At 33.5% G+C, this 13,732-nt stretch overlaps 1 protein-coding gene across 1 annotated transcript; it reads left to right on the top strand.

Annotated features, from left to right (window-relative positions):
* Window positions 1-7,674: 7,674 nt before the first annotated feature.
* LOC116105664 (ubiquitin-conjugating enzyme E2 28-like) lies at window positions 7,675-12,468 on the top strand. Its single transcript, XM_031392074.1, has 5 exons — window positions 7,675-7,861; window positions 7,972-8,070; window positions 10,822-10,949; window positions 11,067-11,171; window positions 12,122-12,468. Exons 2-5 carry the CDS (start codon window positions 8,001-8,003, stop codon window positions 12,263-12,265), a joined length of 447 nt encoding a protein of 148 aa, XP_031247934.1. The 5' UTR covers window positions 7,675-7,861; window positions 7,972-8,000; the 3' UTR covers window positions 12,266-12,468.
* The last annotated feature ends 1,264 nt before the right edge of the window (window positions 12,469-13,732 follow it).

Raw genomic sequence — 13,732 nt, 5'->3', positions numbered from 1 at the left:
AGTTTGCCTGCGTGTGTCCTCACCTCTTAAACTAATGATTATATGATACTAGTTCATCTCTTGAGCTGAAGAAGAAGCCATCTCAAGGAAATCAGTAAAAAGTAAAGCAAAGAGCAGTGTAAACACGGAAAATTATCTCCAGAAAATCTCATTTTTTTAGCCCATGATGGCAAATTTTTAGATCTGTTTTCTAGAAAATTCTCGGAGGAGGATGTTCAAGAACATATCTGGTTTCGTGCCTACAGGATGGAAACAACAAATTATTTACAAGAAAATTTGATTTTTCTGGATGGAAATTTTTTTAGATCTACTTTTAAGAAATTATGTTTTCAAAAGAAATCAGTTTCTAGCTAGATGGCAAACTTATTAGAGTAATGCTACATACACCGAAGGTTATACACTGAATTTATGTACCGAATGACGTAATAAAATTTTGATCGTTGATTAATTTTAACTTAATATTAATCAACAGTCATGATTTTATCACGTCATTCAGTGTATAAATTCGGTGGCTGTATCTTTTCCGAACTTATTATCTCTGTCCAACCGTCGAGGAAATATGATATTGTCATCTAAGAGAAGGTTCTAGAAATCTTTTTTCAAGAAAGTGGAGGTTCAAAAAAATCTTTGGTTTCAAGCTAAGAGGATTATGAAGACGGGAAATTATTTTCAGAAAATCTCAGCTTTCTAGATGGCAAATTTATTATCTCTGTTTAAGAATAAAGGAAAGGGATGCCCGTCTTAAATTGATGGGTGTTCCCAAAGTTTTTTTTTTTAATTTTCATATTTAGATTAAGGATGGGCGTCCCTTATTTGCGGACGTCTGTCCAAAATAAAGAGACAGTCGTCCATAGTTGATGAACGGTCGTCCCTAAATATTTTTTAATTTTTTAAAAAGAATTGTTAATAGACGGGTGTCCATTAAAATATGAACGTCCATCCAATATTTAGGGACAACCGTCCATTATTTAGGGACAGCCGTCCATAACCTATGAACGAACGTCCCCAATTTTTATAAAAAAATTTTATTCTATTTTACTGATGAACGGACGTCCTTTAAATGGGGACGCCCGTTCGTAGTAAATGGACACCTGTCCATATAATATGGACAAGAGTTCATGTAAGTGAACGGCTATCCATATTTGATGAACAACCGTTCATTAGAAAAAAATTAATAACATGAAATGTGTCTGGTTTGCTGATGTGAATCACAAGACACATAGGCTGGTACAAGATTTTGGTGTAAAAATGTCGGTGTCCGTAGCATTATTGATAAACAAATGGAGACAGGTTAAGAGTTCATATATTTGAATTAATGGAGGGAGACAATGTTTTGACTTTTGAGTAATGCAATAAAAGGGTAATTTAGTCATATGTACTAATTTTTTTCTTAAAATTGATAAGTTTTTTAATCTGTGTGCATTAGCTAAAAAAGACAATTAAAATGCAACGGAGAGAGTAACAGTAACTTAATACAGAAGCATAAAATGGAATAAAATAAATGTCATCGGGAATTGAAATTATATAAAATATTTAACTAAATGAAAACTTAATATCATACAAGCAATAAAAATTAAAACTTTTCTCCATTTTATTTTTTAAATTGCGCCCAAACATCAACAGAATCAAGCTCTAAGCTCTTCAACTTGAGCACATAAAAAGAATGGAGTTTTGGGTTTGAGAGTTATAAAACAATTTTGTGATACAATTTGGAGTAAGATCATATACATATCATGTTCATGGCTTCGATATAACCTTGTAATTATTAATTGTAATCAATTCTTTTTCAGGATTACAAATCTAACATTAATGTTGTATTTTACAGATTGCATATATTTTGTTGAGTTAATGACTTTTTTCCACCCAAATAATGGCTTAAAAACATTTTCTTACCCACAAACTTTTAAAATATCACTTTATTACCCAAATTTATATTACAGTAGTGAACAAAGAGTAAACTCGGCCTAGACTGTTGGGACTTTTGAAGAGAGAAGACCGATGAGTCTTTTGGTAGTATAAGGTTGGATTTGATCTGAATTTGACTTGGGATTGACCGTCAGACTGCGGGTGATAGCTTGAGCTCATGCATATCTCTGTGCCTTGCAATTTGAATTTGAGGATTCGTGGCCAAGAGTTTGAGTGAGCACGACCCTCCAAGTTTATGAAAAACTAGAAACCAAATACTTTTCAACTGTGTTTTTGGGTCCTTTATTTAAAAATACAAAGAAGTATATTTAGATCATAACCAAATAAAGTATAAGACAATCAACTCAAATTATAGTTTTTTCCTTGCAACAGCTTCTCTACCTGCTTGGTTGGGATGGGGTTTTTGGATTTCTCCATTTGCATATGCAGAAATAGGTGTTTCAATCAATGAATTCCTTTCTTCAAGATGGCAAAAGGTGAAAACTCCAACCGCTAATTAATAGAGTATACCACTATTATAAAGTTTGTCTCCTAAGTAATGTTTCACGGAATTACTGCTTTTGTATCATTTATCACATCATTCTACTATCCATTATGGTATATCTAAATCAAAACGGCCGGTTATTAATGGAATTCCTTGTTGGCTCTTTGTAAAATACTAGTTTGGACGATATGCACCATATAACTTGAGAAATAAACTTTGTGTGACTAATAATTAAACAGAAGACAGATTGAGATAGGTAAAGTCTGTAACATCACAGTATCTATTACAGGTTTCATCTTTAAATACTACCATTGGACATCAAGTTCTGTTAAAACATGAACTGAACTTCAGTGACTACTTTTATTGGATATCAATTGGAGCATTGCTTGGGTTCTGGATAATTTTCAACATTGGTTTCACCTGGGCACTGACTTCTCTGGAATGTAAGTTAATTAATTTCCTGCCCTCCCGATATTTGAAAAATGGAAAAAAAAATTGATTGTGAAGTATTGCATTCAATTACTCTTGTTCTAATTAACTTATGTTTGGTGAAAATTCAATATTGCAGCTCCAGGGAGATCCCAGACTATCATTTCTCATAAGCAGCTGGTAGATAAATTGGGTAATGCAACTGAGGAAAAAGAATTGCCTTCAGTCGACGTTATGGAAAGTGCAGCGGATACCAAAACCACAGGTGAGAAACTAGATAATATGTTATGTAAATGTACAGAGAGATTTTATTCGATTCACAAAGTAGATGGATTAGCTTCTAGTGTTTCTGGGAAATGCAGTATCAAATCTGACTAACTTTTTATTACAGGAATGGCTTTACCTTTTAAGCCCTTAACATTAACGTTTGAGAACGTGCAATACTTTGCTGATACTCCCAAGGTAATTACATTATTCATCACTGCCTAGTCCCCAGATGTTCGGTTATACTTGGAATGAATAATAATGAAACTGCGAGATCAAGGTTTTCCAGAGAAAAAGGCTACAGCTTCTTCAGGATATTACTGGTGCATTTAGGCCTGGAATTCTTACGGCTTTGATGGGTGTTAGTGGAGCTGGGAAAACTANGTTCCACTTCTTCAAATTCCTGTATCTGTAATCTATAGGGGCTTTGATCCTTTATTTGTTTTGGACTAGAAAATAAACTAAAGATTAGATAAAATGAAAATTCAAGAGGGTGGTTTCTAATTCTAATAATTCATTAAGGAAATTCTCATATTGTCCCAAGTCAATTGAATCCAAAAACCATCAATTTCATTTTTGTTGCATATGCATAATTGTAGAAGAGATTTTTTTGTAATGATAATGTGACCCCCCCCGTTTTTGCTTTTTATTTCATTTTATTTTAAGGAATTAATTTACAGTAACAAGAAAAGGAAGAATAGTTTTGGATCAATTCAAAAGAACAACAAATAATAAAAAAATAATAATACTAAATCTTTGGAATGCGTGCATTGTTTTGTTGTATTCAATTTAAAGGTTTTTTCTTTCTTTAACTAACTACAAAGATGATGGGTTTTTCACTCTATTTTCTATATAATATCGAAAGAAAAAAACCTAAAACCTAGAAAGGAAACGATAATAGAAATTGCTAATTACAAGTTTTAAAAATCTAGTTAAAATAAATAACTCTTTTTTTGACTGATCTCGTTCTCCGTGTAGGATACTGCTTTTTGGTTTAATTTCATAGATTAAATGAAGAAAACTGCTCTACTATATTAATCTACTTTATTCAAAATTGAATTTATTTCAATTTGAATAAATGTAGAAGGGGGCGTATTCTAGGTTCTAAGGTCACTTAAAAAAAAAAGAATCAAACAACTTTTTTTTTAATTTTTACATGTTTATTCAAAAAAAGTTCTATGTTTTAACTGAAGTTATATAATAGAGTTATTTTTTTTATGTATTATTTTTTCTTATTAATTTCTTAAAGAGTTTTTCAATGAATCAGTTACGTGAATTCTGAATCCTGAGATGGTGCAGATGCCAAAGACGATGAATTTCGTTTTTTCTTTTTCTCTATTTTTGTTCATACCACCGATAATGCTTGATAACTCACAAATTTTCAATTTAATTTTTTGATTCTTGGAACTAGTATTTGTATCTATCTTAAAATTTTTTTTTATTGAAACTTCGGGAAGTACTTTAGAAACATATGTATAAAAAAACATATTTTATTGAGTCCCTTCATGCCTACTATAACTAGTTATTTCGGTTTTCTACTAGCNGTATATATATATATATATATAAAAGAAAAAAAAATTGGAATGTTAAGTTTGACTGTGATGGTTCGTATTTTTGGCTCGATTTTAAGGCGTGATCTACTGATCTTTCGTCTCGTGAGAAGCCACTTGGCAAGCTTTCATTGGCTCATATGCCAAGGCACATGGACATCGCGTGTTACCATTTTAGAGCGTTTAGATCATATAACATTTTATTATAAGAGTATATTATATATTAATGGAAATAAATATCACTTTGAAGATTACTGGGAATGTTTAGAAAATATGCTTGGTTAATTCGAATAAATTAATAAATAATATATTTGATTGGGAAGATAAATAGATCCATATGTTATATAGATTACTAAATTGTAATTTTTAAACATTAATATAATAGTATTTTTTAATTATTTTAATTATTATTTTTTGAATCATTTTTTAACCCCCTATATTTGAAATTTTGCTAAAACACCTCAGTCATATAAAACTTAAATTTATAGCAAAATCACCCCACCCACCCCAAGCCACTACTCGCAGCCAACCACCACCGTCGGCAATCAATGGAATGGTGCACGACTAGTCGTATATGGTCGACCGTGTATCGGCAAAGCCGAAAAGGGTCATGGATCACAAATATTTCATGGTCGAAAAACGACTAGATCTAAGGCCATTTCACAGTCATAGAAACATCAGATTTGGCCGTTTCCAACCATGGATATGTGATTCCATGGCTGGAAAATGACTTATTGGCACACGACTAACTAGATCCCATTGGTCGTGCACCATTACGACGACTAATGCCGATGGGCGACGGTGGTCTTGGGTGGCTAGGGTATTTTGTTAACTTTTAAAAATTTTGGTGGCTGGGGTATTTTAGCTCATTTCTCAAATGTTGGGGGGTTGAGTAATTGTTATTTGGTAGACATTTGAGGGCAATTGTGTCCGAAATGATTTTTAATTAAGGGCAAAATAGGTAGAAAAATCAGATTACCTCGGTAATGTTTTAATAACACCCATTAGCAAGGTAATAAGATTACCCTCTACATTACCAAAAGTAAACATTATTTGCAATAAAAGATTACCGTAATATTTTATTACTTGCAAACCAAACAAATGAATTTTACAAAATAAACGAAGATTACTCCCGTTATCTTATTTACCTCTGATCCAAACAGTCCCTTTGAGAAAAAAAGTTTTAACTTATTAACATTTGTTAATGCAATGTTTTAATAACCAACCCGGGTGAAACTTGGCAAAGTTTGGTTTGATTAGCCGATCAATCGGGTGACAAAACTTTTAAAATTCAGCAAATATACCATTGAAAATTACAGTTAAGTCTTTCTAAGTTTGAAATTTAATAAATACACCCAAAATACAAATCAGCCAACGATTGGTTAGTGGCGGCGTGACACCCCAAATGCAATCACAATCGTCCATTGATCCCATTTCCCAAAAAATCCATTCAAGATCTAGCCGAAATCGAACAATCTCATCGACGTCGACGTCGGCATTCTAGGCAAGATCTCACCGACGTCAACGTCGACAACCCTCCCCATTACCCTGAAATACTCCCCTCTTCCTCTCGACCAAAACCCACCTCACCCCACCCCCATTAGCCTCGCCAATCTTCGGTTGTTGTCGCCACCAGTTTTTTTTTATTTACGATCGATTCACCCACCGGAAATCAATTATATCGCCACCATTGTACTCATCGACACTTTCTCTTCAAAAGCCTTAGTATCCTGACCTTTAATGTTCGCCGATTATCATCCCAAATTATAGGGTTTTTGGTGAATAGGGAAAATGTTAACCCAACCCGATGAAGCTCTTAGGTCCTGGTTAAATCGATCGAGTCGAGTAGGGTTTTCAATCAGTGTGTTAATGTTTAAATTTTAGATGTTAAAATAAATATCATAATGATAATTTCATAAATTATTTATTAGTAAATTTTAACAGTTTATCAAAGATTTATTGATAATAAATAATCAAATATTTAAACCATCCCTGGGTGATTGGGTAGGGCTATAGAGACTCTTGGTTGTATTACTCAAGTTATTGAGTTCAATTCCCCTTGATTGTTAACTTCAAGCCATAGGGAACTCAACTGCTAATAGGGGTAGGGGTGTTCATAGCCGGTTAACCGCTTTTTTGAACCAAATCGGTTTTTCGATTCAAGAATTTTCCTGAACCGAAACCGAACCAGTTAACTGGTTTTGAACTGGTTTTCCTTTTAATTATTTTTTATTTTGTTTTCAACTTTCATATGAATATGTTCCCCATCTTACTTGGTTTGAATCTCACACTAAATTTTAAAATTTGTGTTTGTGTGTAAAACAAAAAAGGAGAAATGCATAAAGGGTGAAGAGTAAAGAGAAATAGATTTGAGGATTTAGAGTTTTTTAATTTTAAAAGTGAAAACTGGTTCCAATTAACTGGTTTTATAAATTATTTAAACCAGTAACCGAACCGGAAATTCGGTTTATGCATTTCCTTAAATTGAAACTAAACCGGTTTTTCGGTTATCAGAAAAATCGGTTCAGTTCGATTTTTATATTTTTTTTAACATCCTTAAATATGGGTGGTTATTGGAGGGTGGGCCCCAAGGAACTCGATTGCTAATAAAAGTAACTACTAAATAGTTTATCTGGTTGTTAACTTCAAAGTCCCAAAGAATTTAGTCACATTCGATCTCGATTATTAATAGAAGTGGCTACTAGAGAGTTTATCTGGTAGTTAATTTCAAAGCCCTAAAAGAGTTGATCTACTAATCAATGTAAAATCGTACGGTTTTTTTGACTAATTTATAATTCAAAAATATAATTTTTTATACATATTTCTGTTTTATAGAACTTCAATTATTTTGCAGTAATTAACATATAAATCCAACAATAATTAATGGGTTAAGATAGTCAAAACCCTAGTAATTTTTTAATTCAAAGCACGAAATTTAAAAATAATAAAAATAAATTAAATGGATAAGAACGACAATTTAAAAATCAAATCTGGGCATGCAAATATGCATATAAAGGGCTCCAAAATACAAAATTAATTTCTCTCTCTCTGCGACTTTATTGCCCTGTTCTTGAAGAAGAAAAGAAAGGGTTGTAGAGGAGAGAGGCGGGGGCGGCCGTTTCGAATCGGATTCGGATCTACCTCGAAGCCGTTACCGTTTCTCACCGCTATTCCCGTCGATCGCCTCCTCCATCGCGAAAGACACAAGGTTGATTTTTAATCATCATCTAATTTTTAAAATTATGCCGTTATTTTATTTGCGAAGCATTCGATTTTTTTTATTCAGCAGTATCGTGCATTTTGTGAACATCTTTGCAGGTTTTAGGTTCTAGCTTTGTTGAAGCGTCATGGCTTCAAAGCGTATCTTGAAGGAACTCAAGGATTTGCAGAAGGATCCTCCTACCTCTTGCAGCGCAGGTATAATTTTTAACTTAACCGAATTTGACCTAATCTAGATTGCGTGTTTGTGTTTCTTTGGTGAATTGAATCAAAATTCCAATCAGAACTCAAACACCTGGATGTTTTGGTCAACAAATCCTGGAATCCGTTGTGTTGTAAGAAAAAAAAGAATTGGGGAATAAGAATAAATCTTTTTTTATTGAACGTGTTCGCTCATTTTGACGATTTTATCATATTATCCCGATTTTATCATAGTAATTTCTATTCAACCTTCCCGGAGTTCAATCTCCAGAGAACTCCATTTAAAAGATTCTGGAAGATTCCTTCCAACCTCCTTTTTTTATGATCTCATTGGAAATCATATAAACACAATTACTATCTGATATAGCTATTTGTGCAAGTATTTTACGATTAAGAAGCAACTGCCCCTTATACAGATTGTGTATTAATCTACTATAAATATAGGATACTCTATTTCGCCGAATTACTGCATTTATTCGAGTGATCCACAAACGACGAAAATCTCTTTTTTTCCTATCTCTATCATGATTAGCCGAAGCCAAAGCTCTTATTTTCTTTTGCGTAATTGTTCGAGTAAGTCTTGAATGAGCCCCGTGAAAGTTTGAGGCAAATAAACGAAGTTTTGTTCTACGTCTCCGAGCTATATATCCTTGTCTAATTCTGGTCATTGAATAAATGAAACTTTGATGAATAACTAATTGATTTTCTTTCTTTCATTTATTCATTTTCCCTTTCCTAGTCTATTAATAACAAAACGGATTCTTCCAATTTATAAGATGAAAATTCCAATGGCTTTTGCTACTATAACCTTCCTGACCACACTTTTTTCCTTTTTTCTAGGCACATTGGAAATAAAATAAAGTAGTAAATAGATTTATATAAAGAAATTGTGGGTTCCATGTCTCTATGGTTACTTCTTAAACGGTGAGGTCTTTTCTATACACTGGAGCCCTTTCCCTCATTTAATCAATCCTATTGTATTGGTAACTTGTACTGTTACCACTCTTTGGCTCTGCCCATGAATTTTTCCAGTAATAGGTCTTTCCTAACGAGATATACCTTATACAGTAACGGTATTTAATTATGAAGTTTGGTTGGGTAGCTGACCCTGTTAGTCCGTTCTTGCAAGAGTAGAAACATAATCTTTCCGCTTTTTAAAAAGGTTTTCCCCCCGCTTAATGGATAACTATTTGTTACCAATGGGGAATTCTTTCTCATCTTAAATTGCAAACTGAAGTGATTGAATTTTCACCAATGGAAACCATAAATTTCATACACAATAGTAAGATATGATAGATCTATCCTTTTTAGTTTTAGATCGTGAATGGAGTTCTTCCATTCTATCCGATTCAATGGTACTGATCATTGATATTGGAAAATTTGTTTTTTTTCTTTTGTTTTGTCTCAACCCATGATTTAAATGAGTTGCACATACACCCTCTTACATGTTCCTCGGCGCTGAGGGCATCCCCCAAGAGCGTTGGATTTTGTGACGTTTCTGATTGGCTGTCTTGGGTTTCTAATAAGTTGTTTAATAGTTGGCATGCTGAATTATACATTAGGGGTTGGTTTAGATCGATCCTAACCGGACGATTATGAATTTCTTCTATTTAATAGATTATATAGAATATTAAACCCTTAAGAAGAAGTAAGAAGATAAAATCGGAAATCGTGTATTTGCGTGAAATCACTGCTATTTTTTATACAACCGCTACAAGATCAACAATTCCATGAGCTTGGGCTTTTGTTGTTGACATAAAATCATCCCTTTCCATGTCTTCGGATACAACCCATAAGGGCTTGCCTGTTCTTTGTACATAAACCCTTCTAAGGGTTTCGCGCAGTGTCAGTAGTTCTTCAACTTCCAGGATAAATTTGCTCGTTTGTGCCTCATAAAAAGCGGCAAGAGGTTGATGGATCATTACCCTGATTATATAGATAAGATAACATAATAAAACGATATAGATAATATAACATAATAAAAGATTCCTATAGCTCAACGATCCGTGGAGGGGAAGAGAGAAAGAATAAGAAAAAGATAGAATTGAACAACCGAGGGGCATTTTTGTGCATTGCATACGGCTCTCCAATGGACTTCACTTTTTTACCTTTCATCGAAGAAAGAGAAAATATGGGGTCTCTTATACCCCGATTGGTAAATGATCCAATTACCACCCTTCTTTTTTTTGGAGGAGTTCAAAAATACTATGATGGCCCTGTTAATTAATGTTGTTAGAAGATATTTTGATTGCTTGTCAACATATTTTAACCTTCTAAAGAATATCATGAGTAATGTAGTCTCGTTTGTTGTTATTTGCTTTTGCGGCATTTAATATATTGATAGAGTGTGGTTGTGTTTTATGTTTTTCTCTGTTGAACTGTTAATTAATGTTCCTGGAAAATATTTTGGTTGCTTATCAACATTTTTCCATGCTAATTTATTTGGCTTTTAATAACCTTCTAAAGAATAGAATGAGATATGTAATCTCGTTTGTTGTTATTTGTTTTCGGGACATTTAACATATTGATAGAGTGTGGAGATATGTAATCTTGTTTGTTGTTATTTGTTTTTGGGACATTTAACATATTGATAGAGTGTAGCTGTGTATTATGTGTTTCTGTATCTAGCTTGATGAATTAAATATGCCGTAGTTGAATGTTTTAGCTCATGGTTTGATCTGACGAATAAGCTATGTCTTCCAAATATCTAATGTAATAATTGTGCTATGAATGGTTAATTTATGGTAGGTCCTGTTGCTGAAGACATGTTCCATTGGCAAGCGACAATTATGGGGCCACCTGATAGCCCATATGCGGGAGGTGTATTTTTGGTTACCATTCATTTTCCTCCAGATTATCCTTTCAAGCCCCCGAAGGTAATTTTTTATGTGTGTGCAGATAAGTTTTTTATTATATTAGTTGTAATAAAGCTTAGAATTTTATAGATTATTTTTTTTAACCTTAACAATGTCTTGTATCATTTTGTTGTTTAGGTTGCTTTTAGGACTAAGGTGTTTCATCCAAACATCAACAGCAATGGAAGCATTTGCCTCGATATCCTTAAGGAACAGTGGAGTCCAGCTCTTACAATTTCAAAGGTTTGACGTTTAAATCTTTTAATTTATGTATTATGATGCTATGTGTTTATGATCATGTTATTTTTGCATTTGCATTTAACTATGCCACATGGACACCTAAGCAGAAATTTGTGAGGATCTGATACCGGCAGAAATGTTTGAGATGATTGTCAACCTTGTGTTGGCTAACTCTTTTGTTTTTGTAAGAAAGCCATTTTTTGATTGTTGGAGACCACACAAGAAATGTAATACTGGCCATGGCCTTACCTAGCCAAATAATATGTAATGTAGCTGTGGATCCATGAATAACTTGAATTTCGTAAGTGAACTAGTATGTTTAATTGTTATTTGAGGATCTTTTCTTGTCCAGTTGTCTTTTGCCACCTATGCAACACTAAAGGCTATTCACCTCAGACCCTCTCTGCTCAGAAACTCCTAAACTATAAACCTGAAAAATCATCCATTTGGATAGTGGAAAGAAAGAGGGAAAGGAAATACTGTCTTGCATTGCTTCTCTTGTATCTCTCATTTCACTCCCATTCATATATTTATATTTGGTCTCGTGTAAGAGAAAAAAAAGGTGGCCTTCTCACTTTGATTTTGCAAAGAATGATGGAAAGGTGAAGAAAGTGTCTTTCTCCATCTTGTAAGCATTAAGAGGAGAGTGAGAAAGAGATTAAAAAGAGTGTTTTAGCATTTCTCTTGTTATAATTATACGTTTATGCTATGAGTGATAGTCTTCATTCAGCATTCCTAACCTATGCTTCTGGTTAACATTAGAACTATTTAGTACTGCTGAGTTGTATGCTAAATGTGACATCTGTGGCTGATATTGGGATTGGATGGGGGCAGATTGAAGGGAAATCTTTGCTGTTCACCTAATGAAATCTGTTTAAACTTCGTTGATTTTATGGCAAGATAGTAATTGCTTGTTGGATTACCTAACTATAATCTGAATAAATCTGTATCAGGTCCTGCTCTCTATCTGCTCATTGCTTACTGACCCAAATCCTGATGATCCTCTTGTACCCGAGATTGCCCACATGTATAAGTCAGACAAGGCAAAATATGAAGCCACTGCACGCAGCTGGACTCAGAAGTATGCCATGGGATGACAGTTGTAGGATATTGCAAAACTGGAACCATAATTTGTGGAGTATGTTTGGTTTGTTATGCTTTGCTTTTCCAGTGGTTGTAGAAGGATTGGGGTATGTTTGGTGGTGTTTGATACAAAGAAACTATATATTGGGTTCCGCGGGAAGTTGTTAAGGCTAAGATGTTTTTATGTTTATGTATCCATTCCAGTTTCTTGCTTGAAGCTCCTTTCATGCTCCTATCGCTGAATTAGTGTTATAAACAGACCAAAACTAGATGGTAATGACTATCAGTTGCACACATCCAGGATTCAAGATTTAGAAAGAAGTAATTCACCATAAAGCCTCTAAATCTAGTTTCTACTTTGGGATTTAAACTATTAACAAATTGTATTTACTGTCTTGATTTTTGTCTATGCCTTTAATGTTATTGCCTATTGGTACAAGATTTTTATACAATTAATTTTATAGATGGAATTAATTATATAAGGTGGACATATCCAATACGCTTATTTTGAAAAGAGTTATGCTAAACCTTTCTTACAATCCTGACATAGCACTTGACCTAATATTACTATGGTAGTTTCACCACACCCAAGATGCAACATGATTTTGATTAAACAAAAAAAAGCGGTCGTTCTTTTATAGAGATTAGTCATTCTTTATAAAAGAATGACGTTGTTTCAAGAAGAAAGAACATAGTTGTTCCCTCAGCAACAATGTTCAGCAACAATGTTCTTTTTTAAAAGAACAATCATTCTTTACAAAGAAATTGTTGTTTTTTCATAAGAGACATATGTTCCTTACGAAGGAACAGTCGTTCCTTTATAGGGGACGACTATTCATTCTAAAGGAACGATCGTTTTTTTTTTTTTGTAGTATCTTAGATGTGGTGAGAGCTGACGTGATAATGCTAATCTATTGATACGTTAGGGTTATATAAGAGATTTATGAAAATAGGCTATTTCCGTAGTATTAGTCAGAAGTAGAAGGGAAAGTTTGGTGGATTGCCAAAGTTCCTATCAAGTCCAGAGTCCAGCATTGACACAAGCGGTTGTGGGATTGATGTCCTAACTCAAACTAGAAATCCTAGCGTTGTTTAACAAGACAAGACAACCAATCCCATTACCAACTTCTCTGGCTTTCACTTTTACAGCCTGGCTTTCTCATTCTAGAATCTCCAACTACTCAATCCCTTAAATTAATTAATTAATTATAATCTTTTAAATAAGGAGGAAATTCAAATCTGCCCAGTACCCATCTCTTTATTAAGTTTTAGCTTTGAAGATAAATTTGGAATATATTTTATTTTACGTAAATATGGTCACTTATAATTCCAAACTTATCCTAATGTTGTCTCTTGGTCCTTTTTCTATTAGCATGGGTGGAAACATTATAACCAACACTCCAAACTTTATGAATATTAAGTAGAGTTAATTAAATTGAACTCTAAAACCCCTTAATACAGATTCTGTCATTTAAATGTAA

This window comes from Pistacia vera, unplaced genomic scaffold, assembly GCF_008641045.1.
Source record: "Pistacia vera cultivar Batoury unplaced genomic scaffold, PisVer_v2 Contig503, whole genome shotgun sequence".
Lineage (NCBI taxonomy): Eukaryota > Viridiplantae > Streptophyta > Magnoliopsida > Sapindales > Anacardiaceae > Pistacia > Pistacia vera.
Note: the sequence above shows the minus strand (reverse complement) of the source record. Positions and strands in the feature narration are given on the sequence as shown.

Coding starts and splice junctions, on each gene's coding strand:
- LOC116105664 (XM_031392074.1), top strand. CDS start 8,001: ATGGCTTCAAAGCGTATCTTGAAGGAACTCAAGGATTTGCAGAAGGAT. Junction 8,071..10,821: donor TCCTACCTCTTGCAGCGCAG/GTATAATTTTTA, acceptor AATTTATGGTAG/GTCCTGTTGCTGAAGACATG. Junction 11,172..12,121: donor CAGCTCTTACAATTTCAAAG/GTTTGACGTTTA, acceptor AATCTGTATCAG/GTCCTGCTCTCTATCTGCTC.